At 56.8% G+C, this 20602-nt stretch overlaps 1 protein-coding gene across 1 annotated transcript in view; it reads left to right on the forward strand.

Annotated features, from left to right (window-relative positions):
* The window catches only part of TCERG1L (transcription elongation regulator 1 like), a 47409-nt gene that overhangs the window by 11775 nt on the left and 15032 nt on the right, over positions 1-20602 (forward strand). The window contains 2 exon segments of the mRNA XM_060184152.1: positions 9613-9801; positions 19958-20049. Of these exon segments, the coding sequence (XP_060040135.1) occupies positions 9613-9801; positions 19958-20049 (281 nt within the window).

A 20602-nucleotide genomic window follows, 5' to 3' on the forward strand; every position in this document is an offset into this window, starting at 1 on the left:
GACAGACACGGGGCAGACATGGACAGACATGGGCAGACATGGACAGACACGGGCAGACATGGAGCAGATATGGGTCAGACATGGACAGACACGGGGCAGACATGGACAGACATGGGCAGACATGGAGCAGATATGGGGCAGACATGGACAGACACGGGGCAGACATGGGCAGACATGGGCAGACATGGAGCAGATATGGGGCAGACATGGACAGACACGGGGCAGACATGGGCAGACATGGGCAGACATGGAGCAGATATGGGTCAGACATGGGGCAGACATGGGCAGACATGGGGCAGACATGGGCAGACATGGGCAGACATGGAGCAGATATGGGGCAGACATGGACAGACACGGGCAGACATGGGCAGGCCTGGGCAGACATGGGGCAGACATGGACAGACATGGAGCAGATATGGGTCAGACACGGGGCAGACATGGACAGACATGGGCAGACATGGAGCAGATATGGGGCAGACATGGACAGACACGGGGCAGACATGGGCAGACATGGGCAGACATGGAGCAGATATGGGTCAGACATGGGGCAGACATGGGCAGACATGGGCAGACATGGAGCAGATATGGGGCAGACATGGACAGACACGGGCAGACATGGGCAGGCCTGGGCAGACATGGGGCAGACATGGACAGACATGGGCAGACATGGAGCAGGTATGGGGCAGACATGGACAGACATGGGGCAGACATGGGCAGATATGATGGGCAGACATGGGTAGACATGAGTCAGACATGAGACATGGGTCAGACATGGGCAGGCATGAGTCAGACATGAGACATGGGTCAGACATGGGCAGGCATGGAGCAGATATGGGGCAGACATGGACAGACATGGGGCAGACATGGGCAGATATGATGGGCAGACATGGGCAGACATGAGTCAGACATGAGACATGGGTCAGACATGGGCAGACATGGGCAGACATGAACAGACATGAGACATGAGTCAGACATGGGCAGGCATGAGCCAGAACCTTCCTGTGCCACAGGTTTCTGAGAGCTGGGCTCAACTGAGACTCTCAGCCCCTCCTCAGGCTGACAGGAATGCTACCTCAAGCAGAAGACACTGCCCAGGGGTGCTGCACCTGCAGGGCACTCCGGCCTGTGTCCTGAGCTCACAGACACAGCAGGCTGGACAGGAAGGTCTTGCCCATGTCCAGGGGTCACTTTTGTGCCTTCCTTATAGTTCCACTTGTGGAATCTGATAGTGAACACAGCGCCAGGGCGCCCAGGCCAAGCGCTGAGACCTGGCCCTAAGAAGACACCAGTGCTGACCCCTCAGGTGGGGACCTGAGGTAGCCAGAGTCACCGTACTGAGTGAGGATGAAAGGCCAGAACGTCAGCACCGTACAGGATGTCCGAGAGGCCACGTTGAGATGCTGAACAATATGCCACACAGAGCTGTGGACAGAGCTCCCACCAGTTTTCCCGCCACTGGAAACTGCAGTGATTATCCAAGGTCGCAGATACGGGCTGCTACTTCTGTAACTGTATTTGTACATGTCTGCCCATTATTCTACGGTTCTGCCTTCTCTTCCTTTCCAAGTCACAGCGACGCCTATTACTACTTCTGAATGTCCCTCCCTTTTTTTCTCTTCTCTCTCTGGGTCCTGATGGAGTCAGAGTTCAGAGCCTCTTCCCCTAATGCCGGTTCGGGTAAAATAAACGACACTCAGCACTTGAACGACTGGGAGAAAGGCTGAGCTCCTCAGATAAAGACGAAGCTACAAAGCTGGATATGGCAAGAGACTGGCTCACTTAATGACGGACCCCCGGCCTATGCCAGAGACTGAGCTGAGGGCAGGGAGACGGCACAGGGCGCTGCTGCAGGCTCTCCTGCCTGAGGCTCTGAGGGCCCAGGTTCAGTCCTCAGCACCTCCATCAGCCAGGGCTCAGCTCAGCAGGGCTCTGGTTAATCTCTCTCTCTCTCTGTATCATTCTCTCTCTCATAAGAATGATGAATAGTCAGAATGAACTAAGAAACACCAGTAGAAAGCACCCAGTCTGGGATGGCGAGTGAAAGCAAGGCGAAGCAGCGACTCCCTCAGTGCTGACAGCCAACAGCGGGCGAGTTTCAAAATATTTATTTATTTCCCCTTTTGTTGCCCTTGATTTTTTTATTGTTGTTGTTATTATTGTTCTTGTTATTGATGTCGTTGTTAGACAGGGCAGAGAGAAATGGAGAGAGGAGGGGAAGACAGACGGGGAGAGAAAGACAGACACCTGCAGACCTGCTTCATCGCCTGGGAAGCGACTCCCCTGCAGGTGGGGAGCCAGGGGCTCGAACCGGGATCCTCACGCCGGTCCTTGTGCTTTGCGTCACCTGCACTTAACCCGCTGTGCTACTGCCCGCCTCCCAAACAGCAGGTGATTTAACGCACGCACGACTCAAGTCTTGAGAGGAGAGAAAACACACCAGAGCAAATGTGTGAAGCAATCAGGACTAAGTGTAAGGACAAGTGAAAGAAAGTTATTAAAATATTGATCCCAGAGATGCGGAGAAACCCGGACACATAGAAATAGTAGAACGGGGTCACCAACTCCCAGGCGGGAAGCGGGGGTCCTCAGGCCCTGGGCTCAGTGAGCGCACCTTGGAGGGGGAGGTGGGGAAATAAAGTGAAAATGACACAAAACCAGGATTTTCCCAAACAAGCTGAAGCTGGAACTCTTTCCTTATTGCCAGACCCGCGGCTCAGGGAATTACAAACCGTGTCGGACATGACAGAATACTGGGGCTAACCTCACGCCAGTAAGCGTGCTTGAAGCGAATGGGACATGCGCCATAAAATAAATCCGTTAAATATCAGCCACAGAGGCGCCTCGCCGTGCGGAGTGGGAGGGTTCGGAGCGCTCAGGGCTCTGCGAGGACAGAAGCCGGCCGGCCACCATCACCCGGGCGGAGGGGCGGGTGCCGTGAGGTGACATGGCCGTGCCTCTGTGACCTCTGTGCGTGAAGGCTGTCACCTGCGGAACACAAGGCCCAGACAAGCCCCTGAGGGGAGCCGTGAGTGCCCAGCAGTGAGGGCACACGCAGAGCGCAACACTCCTCCCAGAAGGGAGAGGCTGGAGGAAGACCAAAGTGCCGTAAAACAAAGACAATAGTAGCAGCTGCAGGAGAGAGAGAGAGAGAGAGAGAGAGAGACAGAGAGGGAGAGAGAGAGGGAGAGAGAGAGAGGGAGAGAGAGAGAGGGAGAGGGAGAGAGAGGGAGAGAGAGGGAGAGTGAGGGAGAGGTAGAGAGGAAGAGAGGGAGAGAGAGAGGGAGAAAGAGAGGGAGAGAGAGGGAGAGAGAGACAGAGGGAGGGAAAGAGGGAGAGAGAGAGAGGAAGAGAGGGAGAGGGAGAGAGAGGGAGAGAGAGAGGGAGAGAGAGAGGGAGAGACAGAGGGAGGGAAAGAGGGAGAGAGAGAGGGAGAGAGGGAGAGAGAGAGGGAGAGAGGGAGAGACAGAGGGAGGGAAAGAGGGAGGGAGAGAGGGAGAGAGAGAGGGAGAGATAGAGAGGGAGAGAGGGAGAGGGAGAGAGAGGGGGAGAGGGAGAGAGAGAGGAAGAGAGGGAGAGAGAGGGAGAGAGAGAGGGAGAGAGAGAGAGGGAGAGGGAGAGAAGGAGGGAGAGGGAGAGGGAGAGGGAGAGGGAGAGAGGGAGAGGGAGAGAAGGAGGGAGAGGGAGAGGGAGAGGGAGAGGGAGAGGGAGAGAGGGAGAGGGAGAGAGGGAGAGGGAGAGGGAGAGGGAGAGAGGGAGAGGGAGAGAGGGAGAGGGAGAGAGAGAGAGGGAGAGGGAGAGAGGGAGAGGGAGAGAGGGAGGGAGAGGGAGAGGGAGAGAGAGAGGGAGAGGGAGAGAGAGAGGGAGAGAGAGAGGGAGAGAGAGAGAGGGAGAGGGAGAGAAAGTGGGAGAGGGACAGAGGGGGGAGGAGAAGGAGGGAGAGGGGACACAGAGGTGTGACCCCGAGGCAGGGCAGAGGCCTCCTCCTTCCCACCCTCCCAGGACCAGCAGCCACAGGAGCTGGTGCTTGGCGTCCAGAGCGGCCCGGCGTGCGGGACAGACGCCTCCAGGACAGACCGCTGACTGCAGCGGAGCGTGAGGGTGCACGCTGGCGCACGGCCTGGGAAGAAGCCGAGTGAACGCGGTGCCCTCTCCTCATCTGCAGGACGTCTGTCCTCGCAGGTGGTGACACAGGTCTGCGGGGGTCCATCTTTCTCTCCCCCGTCTTTCTCTCTAGCTCCCGCTGTCTGTCTGTCTTTCCTCTGGACGTGTGTCTCCTGGAGACGCAGGATAGACGGCCTTGCTCTGAATCCGCACGGTCACCGTAGCTGTCGCTGTAGCTGTTTCGGCTGGAGAGTTGGAGCCACTCGCGCACTCACATTCAGGGTGACTGCGGATACTCCGGTTTCTGTGTGAAGGTTGTTTTAACTTCCTGTTGCGTCTTTTCCTGCTTGTTATTTTATGCAGACAGTTTTCTGTAGTGGTTTTGCCATCTGTATCTGTGTTTCCTAGTTGTCTTTGCTATATTTTGTTTTGTGGTTGTCATGAGTGTTGTGTTTAACTGACAACATCTACGAGGCTTGGTCCATCATCCCTGGACTGTTACTCTGACTATTTCAGGCCCCTTCCTGTGTCTGTTTTTCCCTGTTCTTGTATTCCCGGTTCCGTTCTGCTACTAGTCATCTCACTCAAAGTTGGGATTCCTTGTTCCTTCTTTTCATGTGGGACCTCCCACAGTCACTCTTTGTTTGCCTCCAGGGTTATCACTGGGGCTCGGTGCCCGCACTATGAATCCACTGCTCCTGGAGGCCACTTTCCCCCATGTTTGTTGCCCCTGTTGTTGTTATTGCTGTTGTTTTTGTAGGATAGGACAGAGAGAGATGGAGAGAGGAGAGGAAGGCGGGGAGTGGGGGAGAGAAAGACAGACACCTGCACACCTGCTTCACCACCTGTGAAGCGACTCCCCTGCAGGTGGGGAGCCGGGGGCCTCTCAGTAATTCTTACAAGGCGGGCCTGGTAGAGTTAAATTCTTTCCGTTTCTGAATGTTTGAAAAGACCTGCACTTGCACTCATATTTGAAGGGATGTAGCAGAACACAGAATTCCTGGCTGGTGACTCTTATCTTTCAATACTTTGAATATGCCATTCCACCCCCTCCTTGCCTCTAGGGTGTGTGAGGAGAATCTCACAAAAGACTAATAGTTCCGTCTCAGTAGGAGGCTTTATTCCTCTCCCTGGAAGCCTGCTTTTCCCTTGTCCCTGGTCTCTGGATACTTTGACATGACGCTGTTGTGTGTCATTTCAGATTCAAGAATTTGGGTGTGTGTTCACCTTCTTGTCTTTCCTTCTTTTTAAAAAATATTTATTTATTCCTTTTCTGTTGCCCTTGTTTTACTGTTGTAGTCATTATTGTTGTTGTTGTTGTTGTTGGATAGGACAGAGAGAAATGGAGAGAGGAGGGGAAGACAAAGGGGGAGAGAAAGACAGACACCTGCAGACCTGCTTCATCGCCTGTGTTTCTATATTTTGAGCATTGCTCAGGTGTGGAAACTTTTCTGCTATAATTTCTCTGAATATGTGCTCTACTCCTCTCTCCCTCTCTTATTCCTCAAGGGTTCCCAGTGACTCAGATGTCCATCTTTCTGGTGGCGTCTGCTGGCTATTTCAGAGAGTGCTTCATTTCCCCCAGACCTTTCCTCTCCACAAGCTTTAAATTCACAGAATGTGTTGGTTTTGTTGACTAGTGCTGACACTCTCCCCTCCGTCTGGTTGAGTCCGCCTCTGAGGCCTCGTACCTCCACCCAGACCGCGTTCAGAGTCTTGTAGGCCCGCAGCTGTTTGCAGGCTCCCCCTTGCTAAAATGATTGCAGAGTTCTTGAATCTGACGTGGAGTTTGTTGAAGTGATTTCTTCATGAGTTTTCTGAACTGTCTTTCTCATTGTTTCCTAGGCCTGTGCCTGTGTGGCCGTTTGGGACTTCTGTCACTGACATCTGTGTTTTTGTCAGTGTCTGTATTTAGTGTGGAGTCATGCCGTCAGGAAGTGCTGTGGCCAAGATGTTCTGTTTCCTTATTATATATCGTGGTGGGGCAGGGGAGTCTGTCCTGTGTCACCAGGCCAGTTTAGTGTCTCTGATGTCACTATAGGGTCTCCCTGCTCTTGTTCCAGCCTGTGGGCGGGGGCAGCCTTGGAGAATTCCGTTCTCCTTTGCGTTCAAAGAAAAAGCAGGATCTGTGGCCCCCCATTTCCCTGCCTCCCTTCCTCTGACCACGAGCTCTGTTTTGTAAGCACCAGGGTGGCACCAGCTGCCTCTGAGCACGGCTTCTGAAGTCTTGAGAACCTCTCCTCCCTCCTGACCAGGCCTGTCTGCACCCGCTTGTGGCTGAGCCACCCGACGGCACAGCTGTGGGGGACGGGGGACCACTCCGAGTCAGCAGGCTGGTTTAGTGTCTGGGATTTCAGTGTGGGTTCTCCCTGATGTCACCTCTGTGGGCTAAGAGCACTGGAGACGTAAGAAGTCACGGCTGAAAACCGGTGGCCTTTCAGGTGAACTTTTTTTTTCTGTTTTAACGTTGTCATTACGTTGATTCGGACCCAGAAGTGGTGCGGCCCAGCTGCTCACCTCCCAACCTGGGCCAGCCGTCCCTGCGTGAGGCCTTTCCGTCTCAAGACCTCCCCCCCCGCCCTTTCCGTCCTCAGGCCACATGTGTCTGTGCTCACCTGTGGCTTGCTGAGTTTCTGAAGAGATCCTGGTCATATTTGGTTGAGTTTTCAGGTGATTCTGCTTTTTCTAGTTGACGGGGAGATGAAGCGAGTCTGCAGCTACTCCACACCCCCGGAAGTCCTCCATTCCTGATTCTCTGAATCGATTGGTGAAGGGCTTTATCTGTCTTATTTATCCTTTGTAAGAACCGGCTCTCAGCTCTGCTGGTTTTTTTGTGTAGACCTTTTATCGATTTCTGCTCTTTTGTTATTTCTCTGTATTGTCTTGGGTCTCTTGCTACTTTTCCAATTCTTCGAGCTGTAGTACTATACTTTTTATTTAAGATCTTTCTTTTTTGTTGGCGTGGGCCTGCACTGTTAAGCCCTTCCCTCTGGGTCCGTAGCGCCTGCGTCCGTGCTCACGGCTCTCCAGATAGCGCTTATGTTCTGCCTTGATTTCTTCATTGACCCGAGTGTCTTTCCGAAGCATGTCGTAGTCTCCACGTTTTTGAGGCTTTTTCTCGTTCATCGTTGTGGTTCTCATCAGAAGGCACATCCTCAGAGCCCCATATCGACATAGTCAGAGGCTCCCTGTGCTTCTGCATGTGATCAGAGCTCGTTGACCACGGCAGCACACCTGGCACGTTTCTGCTGGGCTCATGCACCTGTGGCCCCGTTTAAGAATACACTTTGCTTGTTGAGTTTCGGCCCAGATGGTCTTTGTTTGAGTCAGGCGAGCAGCAACCCTTCTGCTGTAGTGCTGTGGTGAGTGTGTCCCTGCAGGCCGGTCAGAGCTTGCCCTGGGCGTGCCCACAGAGGTCGAGTGTCCCTGCAGCGCCACCCAGACTGGACCCAGGGCGCGTGCACCAAGCCACAGAGCGGGGGGCCCCATGACCTCTGGTCCCAGCCTGAGCCACAGAGAGAGTTCACAGCCATGGGAGTCCCGTGGCCCATGTCCACATGGGGCCAGAGTCTGAGGGGAGGGCTGGGGCCAGGCACCGGGGCCTCTTGCTTCTGCTGCAGGCAGAGGAAAGGCCGCCTCTCCCTGGAGCACAGCAAGTCACAGCCCTACTTCCTCCTCCACCTCAACCTGCGTAGCGCGACCTTCAGAATCAGTCACAGCTCCTTGTTCAGAGACCTCTGGTCTGAAAAGGGCAGGAAACGCTGCTCACACGTCTGGGATTCAGTGGCAGCGTTCAGAATGAGCTGGGATCTCTTCCTCATCTTCCATGGCCCCTAATGGTTCTGTCACTACCCGTGTAGGACAGGGCCTGCGGCTTTGAACCGAGCCCGGGTCAGCCAGACTGAGCCCTCTCGCCTCCTCTGAGGCCCGACCAAAGCTGTCTCTGTGAGAGCCTGTGCTTCCAGGACAGGTGCTGCGGGTCCCCATCTTGCTGCGCTGAAGCGTGACCTCACAGGACAGGTGTTACAGGCCCATCTTGCTGCGCTGAAGCGTGACCTCACAGGACATGGGCCTGCAGGTCCCCATCTTGCTGCGCTGAAGCGTGACCTCACAGGACACGGGCCTGCAGCTGCATGGGTGACAAAGCTCACGGGTCCTTTCCCGAATCCGTGTTGCCCTGGGCAGGGTGGCTGAGCAGAGCCTGCTGGGAGTGGCTCTGAGGAGGACGCCAGTGCAGCCCGCCCTGCGCCCCCCAGTCTCCGTGTGAGGACAGAGGGTGGAGGGGCTCCACGGGGTGCTCAGGGCCTGCTCCCCTTGCCGGCTGTGCTCCCGGGCACTGAGGGGCCGATGGCTGCGGTAGGACACCCACTCCTCATGCTGTCACGGTGTGTCACCGACCCCGGGCCATTTGTAAATATGCGCATCACCAAATCACTTTATTATATGCACTTGCGGTGGTAGGCCATCGTGAGTCATAGGCCTGCTGGTAAAGCAGGTCACCCCAAAGAGAGCTGGTAGCGAAGCAACGGGCAGGAACTCCGTAAAAAGAAAAACATTCTTATTCAGGATGAATTTAATTTGAAAACCAAACACAGGTTCCCCTCAGCAGTTTGCCTGTGTCACCAACAGTAAACACACAGACCCGCACAGCCTGCTGGTCCCCAGATAAAAGCGAAACAGAGTAAGAGGAGCCCATCACAGAAAGGGAAGAGGCGCGATGCAAACTGCTCGAGTCGCAGCTGGTTCGGGAGAGCCAGAGCGCCGGGTCTCTCTGGTGAGGTGCGGAGCCCAGGCCCAGCGTGGTGGGAGCCCCCACCCACCGGATTCGCCCTCTGGATCTAGAGGCTGAGGGGGGCTCACCACAGAGCCAAGGCCCCCCTCCAGTTCTCTGGGTGCCACCTGTGGGCTCCCTCAGGTGCTGCCCGCTGAGTGTTCCCCCAGCTCAGCCTCCCGGTGGGTGTGGGGCGGGTTCAGAGCAGCTCATGGTCCCCTGCCCTCTGCCCTCCTGCGGGCAGCCGGACTGAGTTCCTTCTGTCCCTGGTGGCTCCCAGGAGGCCTCGCGCAGCAGCCGGCACCGGCTCTCTGGCCCTGCACCCGGTGTGTCTGGGCACCTGAGCTCCCTAATGCCTTCCTGCCCCCCGCCCCTCCATGCCTGGGCCTCCACCTTGGTGGTGTGGGTGCCCGCTGCCCGGGGCTGGGGGTGGGGCAGCCCGGCAGGCCTGTGTCGAGGTGCCTGAGAAGCTGTCGTGTGTCTGTGTCTCGTGGCCCCACGCACATGCGCGTCTCTGGCGTGCCCCACCCATGGGTCCCCTGTCGCCAGCCTCCTGTCCTGCTTATCCCTTAGAAGTGAGCCTCCCCCGGCTACCAGGGGCCTGACTCCGGACACCCAGCCTGCAGGAGCTGCCCGACCTCCCAGCGGGCAGGCGCTCCGTCCAGCCCTCCTGAGCCCCCCCCCAGAGCGCCCTGTCCCCTGTCCCATGGTGTCCCACACTGATGTCTGTCTGTCCCCAGCAGGTGGCTGCCACTCAGGCCTCAAGCCCATCAGCAGTGGCCCCGCCATTGCCATTACCTCCACCGCTGCTGCCATGGTCTCCCTGAGCCCTGAGTGCCTGGGGCGTCCGGCCCCCCTCAGCCTGCAGCCCTGCCACTTGGTGACGCTGGCTCCCCTCAGACTCCCCCTGCACCCCAGCCTGCTCTCAGGTAAGGAGCTGGCTCACCTCTACTCCGGGAGGGGCTGGGGGGCTGCAGAGGGTGGGGGGCGGTGGGGGTGAGAAGTGTCGCAGAGAGTGAGGAGGACAGAGCAGGTGGGCATGGGGGCCAGGGCCCCTCTCCACTGGGACGGCCAGCTGTGGGCTGCCCAGCCATTGCTCCCCTCAGGGGGTCCTCAGGGGCTGCGGGGCTCTGGGGCAGGGGCTTCCTCTCAGGCACTCCTGGGGGACAGTGACCAGGACAGCCTCCCTGCAGGGGGCTTGGCGAGCAGGAGACACGCAGGGCACAGCTCAGAGGGCAACACAGCGCCGCAGGAGGGAATACGGCCACCACCCTGGGGCTTGTCCCCACCGGGCCACCCGGAAGTGGGAGGGACCCTGGGAGCGTCTGGCTGGGTCTCCTCCCCGGGGTCTAGTCAGCACCCCAGGCCAGGCATGGATGGTCAGGGGCTTCTGCATCTAGACCTGCAGTGGGCAACGGGACAGATGGTGCTCCGCCAGGGGTGAGAGACACCGGGTGCTGCGTGGCTGGGAGGGGTGGGGACACCGGGTGCTGCATGGCTGGGAGGGCTGCGGACACCGGGTGCTGCATGGCTGGGAGGGGTGGGGACACCGGGTGCTGCATGGCTGGGAGGGGTGGGGACACCGGGTGCTGCGTGGGTGGGAGGGGTGAGAGATACCCGTTGCTGCGCGGCTGGGAGGCATGGGGACACCGGGTGCTGCATGGCATGGTGTCTGTGACGAGGGTGGGGCCTAGGTCCAGGGTCCTTCTTGTGCTCACGGCCGAGCGTGCAGTGAACCTGTCCAGCCCTCTAGTGCCCGGCCCTCCTGTGATGGTGAATTCAGTCGCTGGTTCAGGCTCGGGGAGCGGCTGTGGGGAGGATACCCCAGAAGCGCTGGCTGTGGGGCCCATCTGGCTGAGGCTTGGCATCCAGAGGGAGGTGGGGTGGCCAGGTGGGCTCCGTGGCTCCAGGCTGGGGCATGTGCCGACGGAGGTGTCTGGGGGCTGCTCCTCCGACCTAGTATACGGAGATAGGGCTTCCTATGTGCAGCACATCTGTCCCTGTGAGCCGGCATTCTGTGCACGTGCAGCACATCTGTCCCTGTGAGCCGGCATTCTGTGCACGTGCAGCACATCTGTCCCTGTGAGCCGGCATTCTGTCCACGTGCAGCACATCTGTCCCTGTGAGCCGGCATTCTGTCCACGTGCAGCACATCTGTCCCTGTGAGCCGGTATTCTGTCCACGCGCAGCACATCTGTCCCTGTGAGCCGGCATTCTGTCCACGCGCAGCACATCTGTCCCTGTGAGCCGGCATTCTGTGCACGTGCAGCACATCTGTCCCTGTGAGCCGGCATTCTGTCCACGTGCAGCACATCTGTCCCTGTGAGCTGGCATTCTGTCCACGTGCAGCACATCTGTCCCTGTGAGCCGGCATTCTGTCCACGCGCAGCACATCTGTCCCTGTGAGCCGGCATTCTGTGCACGTGCAGCACACCTGTCCCTGTGAGCCGGCATTCTGTCCACGCGCAGCACATCTGTGTCCCTGTGAGCCGGCATTCTGTCCACGCGCAGCACATCTGTCCCTGTGAGCCAGCATTCTGTGCACGCGCAGCACATCTGTCCCTGTGAGCCGGCATTCTGTCCACGTGCAGCACATCTGTCCCTGTGAGCCGGCATTCTGTGCACATGAAGCACATCTGTCCCTGTGAGCCGGCATTCTGTGCACGTGCAGCACATCTGTGTCCCTGTGAGCCGGCATTCTGTGCACGTGCAGCACATCTGTCCCTGTGAGCCGGCATTCTGTGCACGTGCAGCACATCTGTGTCCCTGTGAGCCAGCATTCTGTGCACGTGCAGCACATCTGTCCCTGTGAGCCGGCATTCTGTGCACGTGCAGCACATCTGTGTCCCTGTGAGCCGGCATTCTGTGCACATGAAGCACATCTGTCCCTGTGAGCCGGCATTCTGTGCACGTGCAGCACATCTGTGTCCCTGTGAGCCAGCATTCTGTGCACGTGCAGCACATCTGTCCCTGTGAGCCGGCATTCTGTGCACGTGCAGCACATCTGTGTCCCTGTGAGCCAGCATTCTGTGCACATGCAGCACATCTGTCCCTGTGAGCTGGCATTCTGTGCACGTGCAGCACATCTGTGTCCCTGTGAGCCAGCATTCTGTGCACGTGCAGCACATCTGTCCCTGTGAGCCGGCATTCTGTGCACGTGCAGCACATCTGTGTCCCTGTGAGCCGGCATTCTGTGCACGTGCAGCACATCTGTCCCTGTGAGCCGGCATTCTGTCCACGTGCAGCACATCTGTGTCCCTGTGAGCCAGCATTCTGTGCACGTGCAGCACATCTGTCCCTGTGAGCCGGCATTCTGTGCACGTGCAGCACATCTGTCCCTGTGAGCCGGCATTCTGTCCACGTGCAGCACATCTGTCCCTGTGAGCCGGCATTCTGTCCACGTGCAGCACATCTGTCCCTGTGAGCCGGTATTCTGTCCACGCGCAGCACATCTGTCCCTGTGAGCCGGCATTCTGTCCACGCGCAGCACATCTGTCCCTGTGAGCCGGCATTCTGTCCACGTGCAGCACATCTGTCCCTGTGAGCCGGCATTCTGTCCACGTGCAGCACATCTGTCCCTGTGAGCCGGCATTCTGTCCACGTGCAGCACATCTGTCCCTGTGAGCCGGCATTCTGTCCACGTGCAGCACATCTGTCCCTGTGAGCCGGCATTCTGTGCACGTGCAGCACATCTGTGTCCCTGTGAGCCGGCATTCTGTGCACATGAAGCACATCTGTCCCTGTGAGCCGGCATTCTGTGCACGTGCAGCACATCTGTGTCCCTGTGAGCCAGCATTCTGTGCACGAGCAGCACATCTGTCCCTGTGAGCCGGCATTCTGTCCACGTGCAGCACATCTGTGTCCCTGTGAGCCGGCATTCTGTGCACGTGCAGCACATCTGTCCCTGTGAGCCGGCATTCTGTCCACGTGCAGCACATCTGTGTCCCTGTGAGCCGGCATTCTGTGCACGTGCAGCACATCTGTCCCTGTGAGCCGGCATTCTGTGCACGTGCAGCACATCTGTCCCTGTGAGCCGGCATTCTGTGCACGTGCAGCACATCTGTGTCCCTGTGAGCCAGCATTCTGTGCACGTGCAGCACATCTGTGTCCCTGTGAGCCGGCATTCTGTGCACGTGCAGCACATCTGTGTCCCTGTGAGCCGGCATTCTGTGCACGTGCAGCGCATCTGTCCCTGTGAGCCGGCATTCTGTGCACGTGCAGCACATCTGTGTCCCTGTGAGCCGGCATTCTGTGCACGTGCAGCACATCTGTCCCTGTGAGCCGGCATTCTGTCCACGTGCAGCACATCTGTGTCCCTGTGAGCCGGCATTCTGTCCACGTGCAGCACATCTGTGTCCCTGTGAGCCAGCATTCTGTGCACGTGCAGCACATCTGTCCCTGTGAGCCGGCATTCTGTGCACGTGCAGCACATCTGTGTCCCTGTGAGCCAGCATTCTGTGCACGAGCAGCACATCTGTCCCTGTGAGCCGGCATTCTCTCCACAGCCCTGGCTGAGCTTCCCGGAGGCTCTGGAGCCGTGAGCCTGGGGGCCAGCGGGAGTCCCATGGAGGGGCCTGGGGGTGGGTGGGTGGTGGCTTCTGTCCTGCTGAGGGTCTGGCGGCCCAGTGTCTGGAGTAGAGGGCACAGGCCTGCTCCATGCTGCTGGCTGCCATGTGGCAGCCCCTCCCCAGCATCCCGACCCTGTCCTGAGACTTTGTCCCTGGGGGAGACACTCTCTGGGTGCGGGAGACGCTCTCCAAAGGGATCCGCAGCATGACTACCCTTCCTTCTTTTTTTGGTTTCTGGGGCTTCACTACTCTCGGCTGACATCAATATCAGCTAGAAAGGAATGACAGAAGCAGAAGGATGGAAAGAGACAGACAGAGAGACAGAGACAGACAGAGGAGCCCAGCAATGGAGTCCCTTGGTGTATGGGGAGGGTGCACCGGGCGGGCCAGCGTCTCCCCCACCCGCCCCCTGTCCTCACGAGCTCCTGCCGGCCGCCTCCCACTGGTGACGGTGGTGGTGATGGTGGTGGGCCCTGTCCGGCGGCCTGCAGCGATGGGGGGGGGGTGTGGGGCAGGTGCCCGGGAGCAGGGCCGGCTGTGACCCCAGTCGCCTGGGACCATCTGCCGGCAGCTGTCCCCCACCTGCCCGGGGCCTGCGGCCATTCACGGTTTCGGTGGTGCCCGTGTCCTGCCACCCACACACAGATGGCAAGGGCTCCTGTTTCTTCCAGTCATTGACGGCCCCGCCAAGTTCCACAAGCGCCAGATGTCCCCAGGCCTGGCAGCCGCTGCCACCCCATTAGTGTCCTGGGAGCTATGACAGACGCCGGCTGAGCCTCCAGCCGGAGCTCCTGGTTCTGTCCTCTGTTCACATCACAGCCGTCACGGCACCATTAGCACCTCAGAGTTTGGCAGCCGGGCTGTAGGTGCTGTGTGACACATCAGTCACCGGAGAACAGGCCGCGTCCTCCGGCTGCCTGGCTGTGGGGCCCGAGAGGCCGTTCCCAGTGGCCGGGGTGGGCGGCCCCAGGAAGGGCCCCTGAGCCACGGCCCTGTGACGGCCACACCTCTGTCCGCAGGGCCCCCTCCTGCTAGAAGCTTCCATGAGCCGCCGGGGACGTGGCTGGCCGCAGACGTGCCACTAACAAGGCCATTCCACCAAGAGCCTAAGCGGTCCTTAGTGAGCGAGTGTGATAGATGTGGTCGGATCCCACGCTTGGCGTGTTTTAAAAATTAAAGATTACTCCCTGCATCTCACACTCTGCTCCTTGTCTCCCAGAAATCTCCTGTGGAGACACCTCTGGACAGAAACACAAGAGACAGAACACAGACCATGCACACAGGCGCACACTCACACTCACAGACAATCACACTCACATACTCACTCACTCACACACTCACACTCACAATCACACTCACACATTCACACACACACACACTCACAATCACACTCACACACTCACACACACACACAGGAGACAGAACAAGACCACGCACAGATGCGCACACTCACTCACACACACTCACACACACTCACACACACACACACTCACACTCACACACACTCACACTCACACACACACTCACACACACAGACACACTCACACACACAGACACACTCACACTCACTCACACACACACTCACACACAGTCACACTCACACACACTCTCACACTCACACACACTCACACACACAGACACACTCACACTCACTCACACACACACTCACACACAGTCACACTCACACACACTCTCACACTCACACACACTCACACACACTCACACACACACACACTCACACTCACACACACTCACACTCACACACACACTCACACACACAGACACACTCACACACACAGACACACTCACACTCACTCACACACACACTCGCACACACTCACACTCACACACACTCTCACACTCACACACACTCACACACACAGACACACTCACACTCACTCACACACACACTCGCACACACTCACACTCACCCACACTCTCACACTCACACACACAGACACACTCACACACACAGACACACTCACACTCACTCACACACACACACACACTCACACACACTCACACTCACACACACTCACACACACACTCACACACACAGACACACTCATACACTCACACACTCACTCACACACAGGAGACAGAACACAGACCATGCTCCAAGTGCAGCTTGTCTTGACTGACAGGAGGGAGGGCCTGGCACTTGGCACAGGGCTGCCCACTGCCCCTCACAGCTCCCCTACCTGGTGTCTGGTGGCCAGCGAGGTGGACAGGCCTCTCACAGGTAGTCTTGGCCTGGAGGGCAGGAGGGGACGGCCAGCAGCCAGCAGGGTCCCCACCTGTCCCTACCTGCCGCCTTCTGTCCCCACCTGCCACAACCTGTCTATGACTGTCTCTGTCTGTCCCCACCTGTCCCTGTCTGTCCCCACTTATCTGTGTCTGTCGCCTTCTGTTCCCACCTGTCCATATCTGTGCCGACCTGTCCCTGTCTATCCCCACCTGTCCTGTATGCCCCCACCTGTCCCTGTCTGTCCCCACCTGTCCCTGTCTGTCCCCACCTGTCCCTGTCTGTCCCACCTGTCCATGTCTGTCCCTACCTGTCCCTGTCTGTCCCCACCTGTCCCTGTCTGTCCCCACCTGTCCCTGTCTGTCGCCTTCTGTTCCCACCTGTCCATGTCTATCCCCACCTGTCCCTACCTATCCCTGTCTGTCCCCACCTGTCCCTGTCTGTCGCCTTCTGTTCCCACCTGTCCATGTCTGTCCCCACCAGTCCCTGTCTGTCCCCACCTGTACCTGTCTGTCGCCTTCTGTTCCCACCTGTCCATGTCTGTCCCCACCTGTCCCTGTCTGTCCCCACCTGTCGCTGTCTGTCCCCACTTATCCCTGTCTGTCCCCACCTGTCTCTGCCTGTCCCCACCTGTCCCTGTCTGTCCCCACCTGTCCCTGTCTGTCGCCTTCTGTTCCCACCTGTCCATGTCTGTCCCCACCTGTCCCTGTCTGTCCCCACCTGTGCCTGTCTGTCCCCACCTATCCCTGTCTGTCGCCTTCTGTTCCCACCTGTCCCTGTCTGTCCCCACCTGTCCCTGTCTGTCCCCACCTATCCCTGTCTGTCCCCACCTATCCCTGTCTGTCGCCTTCTGTTCCCACCTGTCCATGTCTGTCCCCACCTGTCCCTGTCTGTCCCCACTTATCCCTGTCTGTCCCCACCTGTCCCTGTCTGTCCCCACCTATCCCTGTCTGTCCCCACCTGTGCCTGTCTGTCGCCTTCTGTTCCCACCTGTCCCTGTCTGTCCCCACCTGTCTCTGTCTGTCCCCCATCCCTGTCTGTCCCCACCAGTCCCTGTCTGTCCCCACTTATCCCTGTCTGTCCCCACCTGTCCCTGTCTGTCCCCACCTATCCCTGTCTGTCCCCACCTGTGCCTGTCTGTCCCCACCTATCCCTGTCTGTCGCCTTCTGTTCCCACCTGTCCCTGTCTGTCCCCACCTGTCTCTGTCTGTCCCCCATCCCTGTCTGTCCCCACCTGTCCCTGTCTGTCCCCACCAGTCCCTGTCTATTCCCACCTGTCCATGTCTGTCCCCACCTGTACCTGTCTATCCCCACCTGTACCTATCTGTCCCCCATCCCTGTCTGTCCCCACCTGTCCCTGTCTGTCCCCACCTGTCCTGGTGCCTCTGCAGGCCTGGGGCATGTGGTGCTGCCTCCCCCATTCCACCTGCAGCCTCTTCCAGAACTGTCAGTGGTTGGACAGCTAAGCTACTGGCATCCTTGGTGCCTTTTGGGCAGTATGCCAGTTCCCCTGCTTAACTGCTGTGTTCTATTTACATAACCACTGTTAACTAAGCACCGCCCTGCCTCCAGGGCACTGGTTTAATCCCACTGGTTCATTCTCTCTTTTTGCTCTGCCCCCTCTCCTTGTCACACCCTGATTTCCACGAATCTCTTTTTGCTCCACCTTCTCTACGTCACATCCTGTTTCCACTCTACTTGGTGAGTATATATACGGCTGCTCTGTCACCAGGATCATCAGAAGCACTTCACCAGGACTTCTGTCTCTAACAGGCTCTGGAGAGAGCCTCTAAGCTGATCTGCACCGGCAGCCCCGGGATATATAAGGACAGGACTGTGATTAGAGATAGTTTAGATTGCGCTGTGTTCCACATGAATAAAGACTGAACTGCGTACCACTCAGCCATGAGTCCCTGGCCGTCTCTGTCTCCCGCCCGTGAAGCTAGTTCAACATAATGGTGCCAGAACAGGGACTGGAACCAACGTGGGACCTAACCCGCCCATCCCCCAGATAAGTAAACTTGGCTACCCATCCGCCATGGGTTGCCTTTCTACTTATGAAGAGGTTTCCCAAAGCCTCTACTCCTTCTTCATGAGACAGTTTCTCTGTCTCTGGAACATTTTGCTCTGGGCCACACTTTGGTTCCCTGACCGGGAACTTTGGTTCCTTATGACCATGATCGTAGAGCTTGGGAGATGTGTGGAGATTTCTCCTCGGACTTTCTGGACTCTCTCTCCCATGTTTCCCATGGGGAAGGATTACATTTTGCTTCGGGCCACACTTTGGTTTCTTATGACTGTGATCGTAGAGCTTGGGAGATGCGTGGAGATTTCTCCTGGGACTTTCTGGACTTCCTCTCGCATGTTTCCCGTGGAGATGGACTACTCTAACTTGAGGAGCATTCTCCATTGCCCTGGCAGTCCCCAAGGATGGAGACACGTAGTTAGTTCTATCCTTCTGATTTGATTCTTTCTTCAATGGGAAGACATTTTTAAAAATGGCTGCCTGCAGCAATCCATCAAGAACCATCAGAAGCACCCTACATGGAACTTCAAAGAGCTTTTTGGACTAGGACGCCCTCCGGGGACTCATGATGCTACATGGTGAGATCTGGATAATCTGGTTCAAGGTGAAAGAAGCAAAAGCTGCCTACAGCTTTTCTCTCGATTCCCCCCTTGTTGTTCTCTCTGAATATCTTAAGTTTGCTGTCTGATTTCAGTTGCGTTTCATGAGAGAGTGATTTGAATGACTATATTTTTGTATGACATTGACTTTACAAAAAAAAATGCTGGATGCAGCCATGATTTCTAGAGACATCCCAAAACAATCCAAAAATTGTTTTTTCTCTTTTGATTTTTTTTTTTTTTTACGTCTTGGCATAAATGTGAAATGTTTAATACTGAAAACTGTATAAATATGGGTGGGGTAGATAGCATAATGGTTATGCTAATTATTCTCACGCCTGAGGCTTCCAACCATGGTTCTTCTATTGAGCTTATGCTGTTTAAACAACCTTAAAAAGTTTTGTTTCACAAGTAAGTAAATTACAGCTGTCATCTTCACATGAAAAAACATCTGCTTCAATGGAACCCTGGAAATCCATTTGGACCCCTGTTCTCTGACATCACCCGCAAGATGGCACAACTATGGCAGCCCTCCATGCTGAAACCAGTGATGTGACCTGGCACGACCTGAAGAAACTGATTCACAGACTCCAAAGCTCACTCTCGCCAGAAAAGCAGAATTACAGTGGTTGACCTTCCCCATCAAGACAGACGTGCAGCGTTTCATCCCCTGACATTTCATCCATGGTCATCTGCTTTAGAGTGACACTTCTATCGAACTTACTGGCACACCTCTTGGATACTTTACACAACTTTACAGCAGTTTCCCTTTACGCTTCTGGGTTTCTCAAAGACTGACTGCAGCCGTGCATGGACTTTGCAGCCAGCAGCCTTGGGACTCTATAGGCCAAGCCCCCTCGCCTGCAGGCCCTGCCCCCAGAGTCAGGAAATGCCCTTTGAGGCATGAGATGCCCCCAGAGGCAAGAAATGTCCTTTTGCCTGCTAGGCCTTGCCCTTTGAGGCAGGAAACATCCTCCTCAGGCCTCCCCTTGGCATCACACTGGTTCTTGCTGCTCTCTTACTTGTTCCTCCGTGTCTTCTGCCAGTTATTTTGAAAATACCTGTACAATATAGGTTTCTGTTCACCTCACACTCCTGATACTATGGCCGTTAGTTAAAAAGAAAGGGGGAAATGTTGGGCAGTATGCCAGTCCCCCTGCTTAACTGCTGTGTTCTATTTACATAACCACTATTAACTAAGCACCGCCCTGCCTCCAGGGCACTGGTTTAATCCCGCTGGTTCATACTCTCTTTTTGCTCTGTCCCCTCTCCTTGTCACACCCTGATTTCCACCAGTCTCTTTTTGCTCCACCCTCTCTACGTCACATCCTGTTTCCACCCTACTTGGTGAGCATATATTCAGCTGCTCTGTCACCAGAATCATCAGAAGCACTTCACCAGGACTTCTGTCTCTAACAGGCTCTGGAGAGAGCCTCGAAGCTGATCTGCACTGGCAGCCCCGGGATAGATAAGGACAGGATTGTGATTAGAGAGAGCTTAGATTGCGCTGCATTCCACATGAATAAAGACTGTACTGCGTACCACTCAGCCATGAGTCCCTGGTCGTCTCTCCCGCCCGCGAAGTTAGCCCAGCAGGCACCTCCTGTCCTGTCCGCCTGGGCACTAATGGCCTCTGCTTGTCCACAGGGAGAGGCCGGTCTGGGAGCCGTGCACCCCACGCCCCTGCCCTGGTGCTGCACACAGAGAGGGCGGGCCCCCCCAGGGATCCTGGAGACAAGGTGGGTGTGTGTGAGAGCAAGGCGTGTGCGTGCTGTGTGCAGTCTGCTCTCTGTGCGTGAGCAAGGCGTGCGCGTGCTGTGTGCAGTCTGCTCTCTGTGCGTGAGCAAGGCGTGCATGTGCTGTGTGCAGTCTGCTCTCTGTGCGTGAGCAAGGCGTGTGCGTGCTGTGTGCAGTCTGCTCTCTGTGCATGAGCAAGGCGTGCGCGTGCTGTGTGCAGTCTGCTCTCTGTGCGTGAGCAAGGCGTGCGCGTGCTGTGTGCAGTCTGCTCTCTGTGCGTGAGCAAGGCATGCGCGTGCTGTGTGTAGTCTGCTCTCTGTGCGTGAGCAAGGTGTGTGCATGCTGTGTGCAATCTGCTTTCTGTGTGTGAGGGTGTGTTCACACAAGGCAGGCATGTGCTGTGTGCAGTCTGCTCTCTGTGCATGAGGGCGTGTTCACAGAAGGCATGTGCATGCTGTGTGCAGTCTGCTCTCTGCATGAGCAAGGCGTGTGCGTGCTGTGTGCAGTCTGTTCTCTGTACATTAGGGCGTATTCACATGGAGGCACTGTGTGTCT

This window comes from Erinaceus europaeus, unplaced genomic scaffold (assembly GCF_950295315.1).
Source record: "Erinaceus europaeus unplaced genomic scaffold, mEriEur2.1 scaffold_396, whole genome shotgun sequence".
Taxonomy (NCBI): domain Eukaryota; kingdom Metazoa; phylum Chordata; class Mammalia; order Eulipotyphla; family Erinaceidae; genus Erinaceus; species Erinaceus europaeus.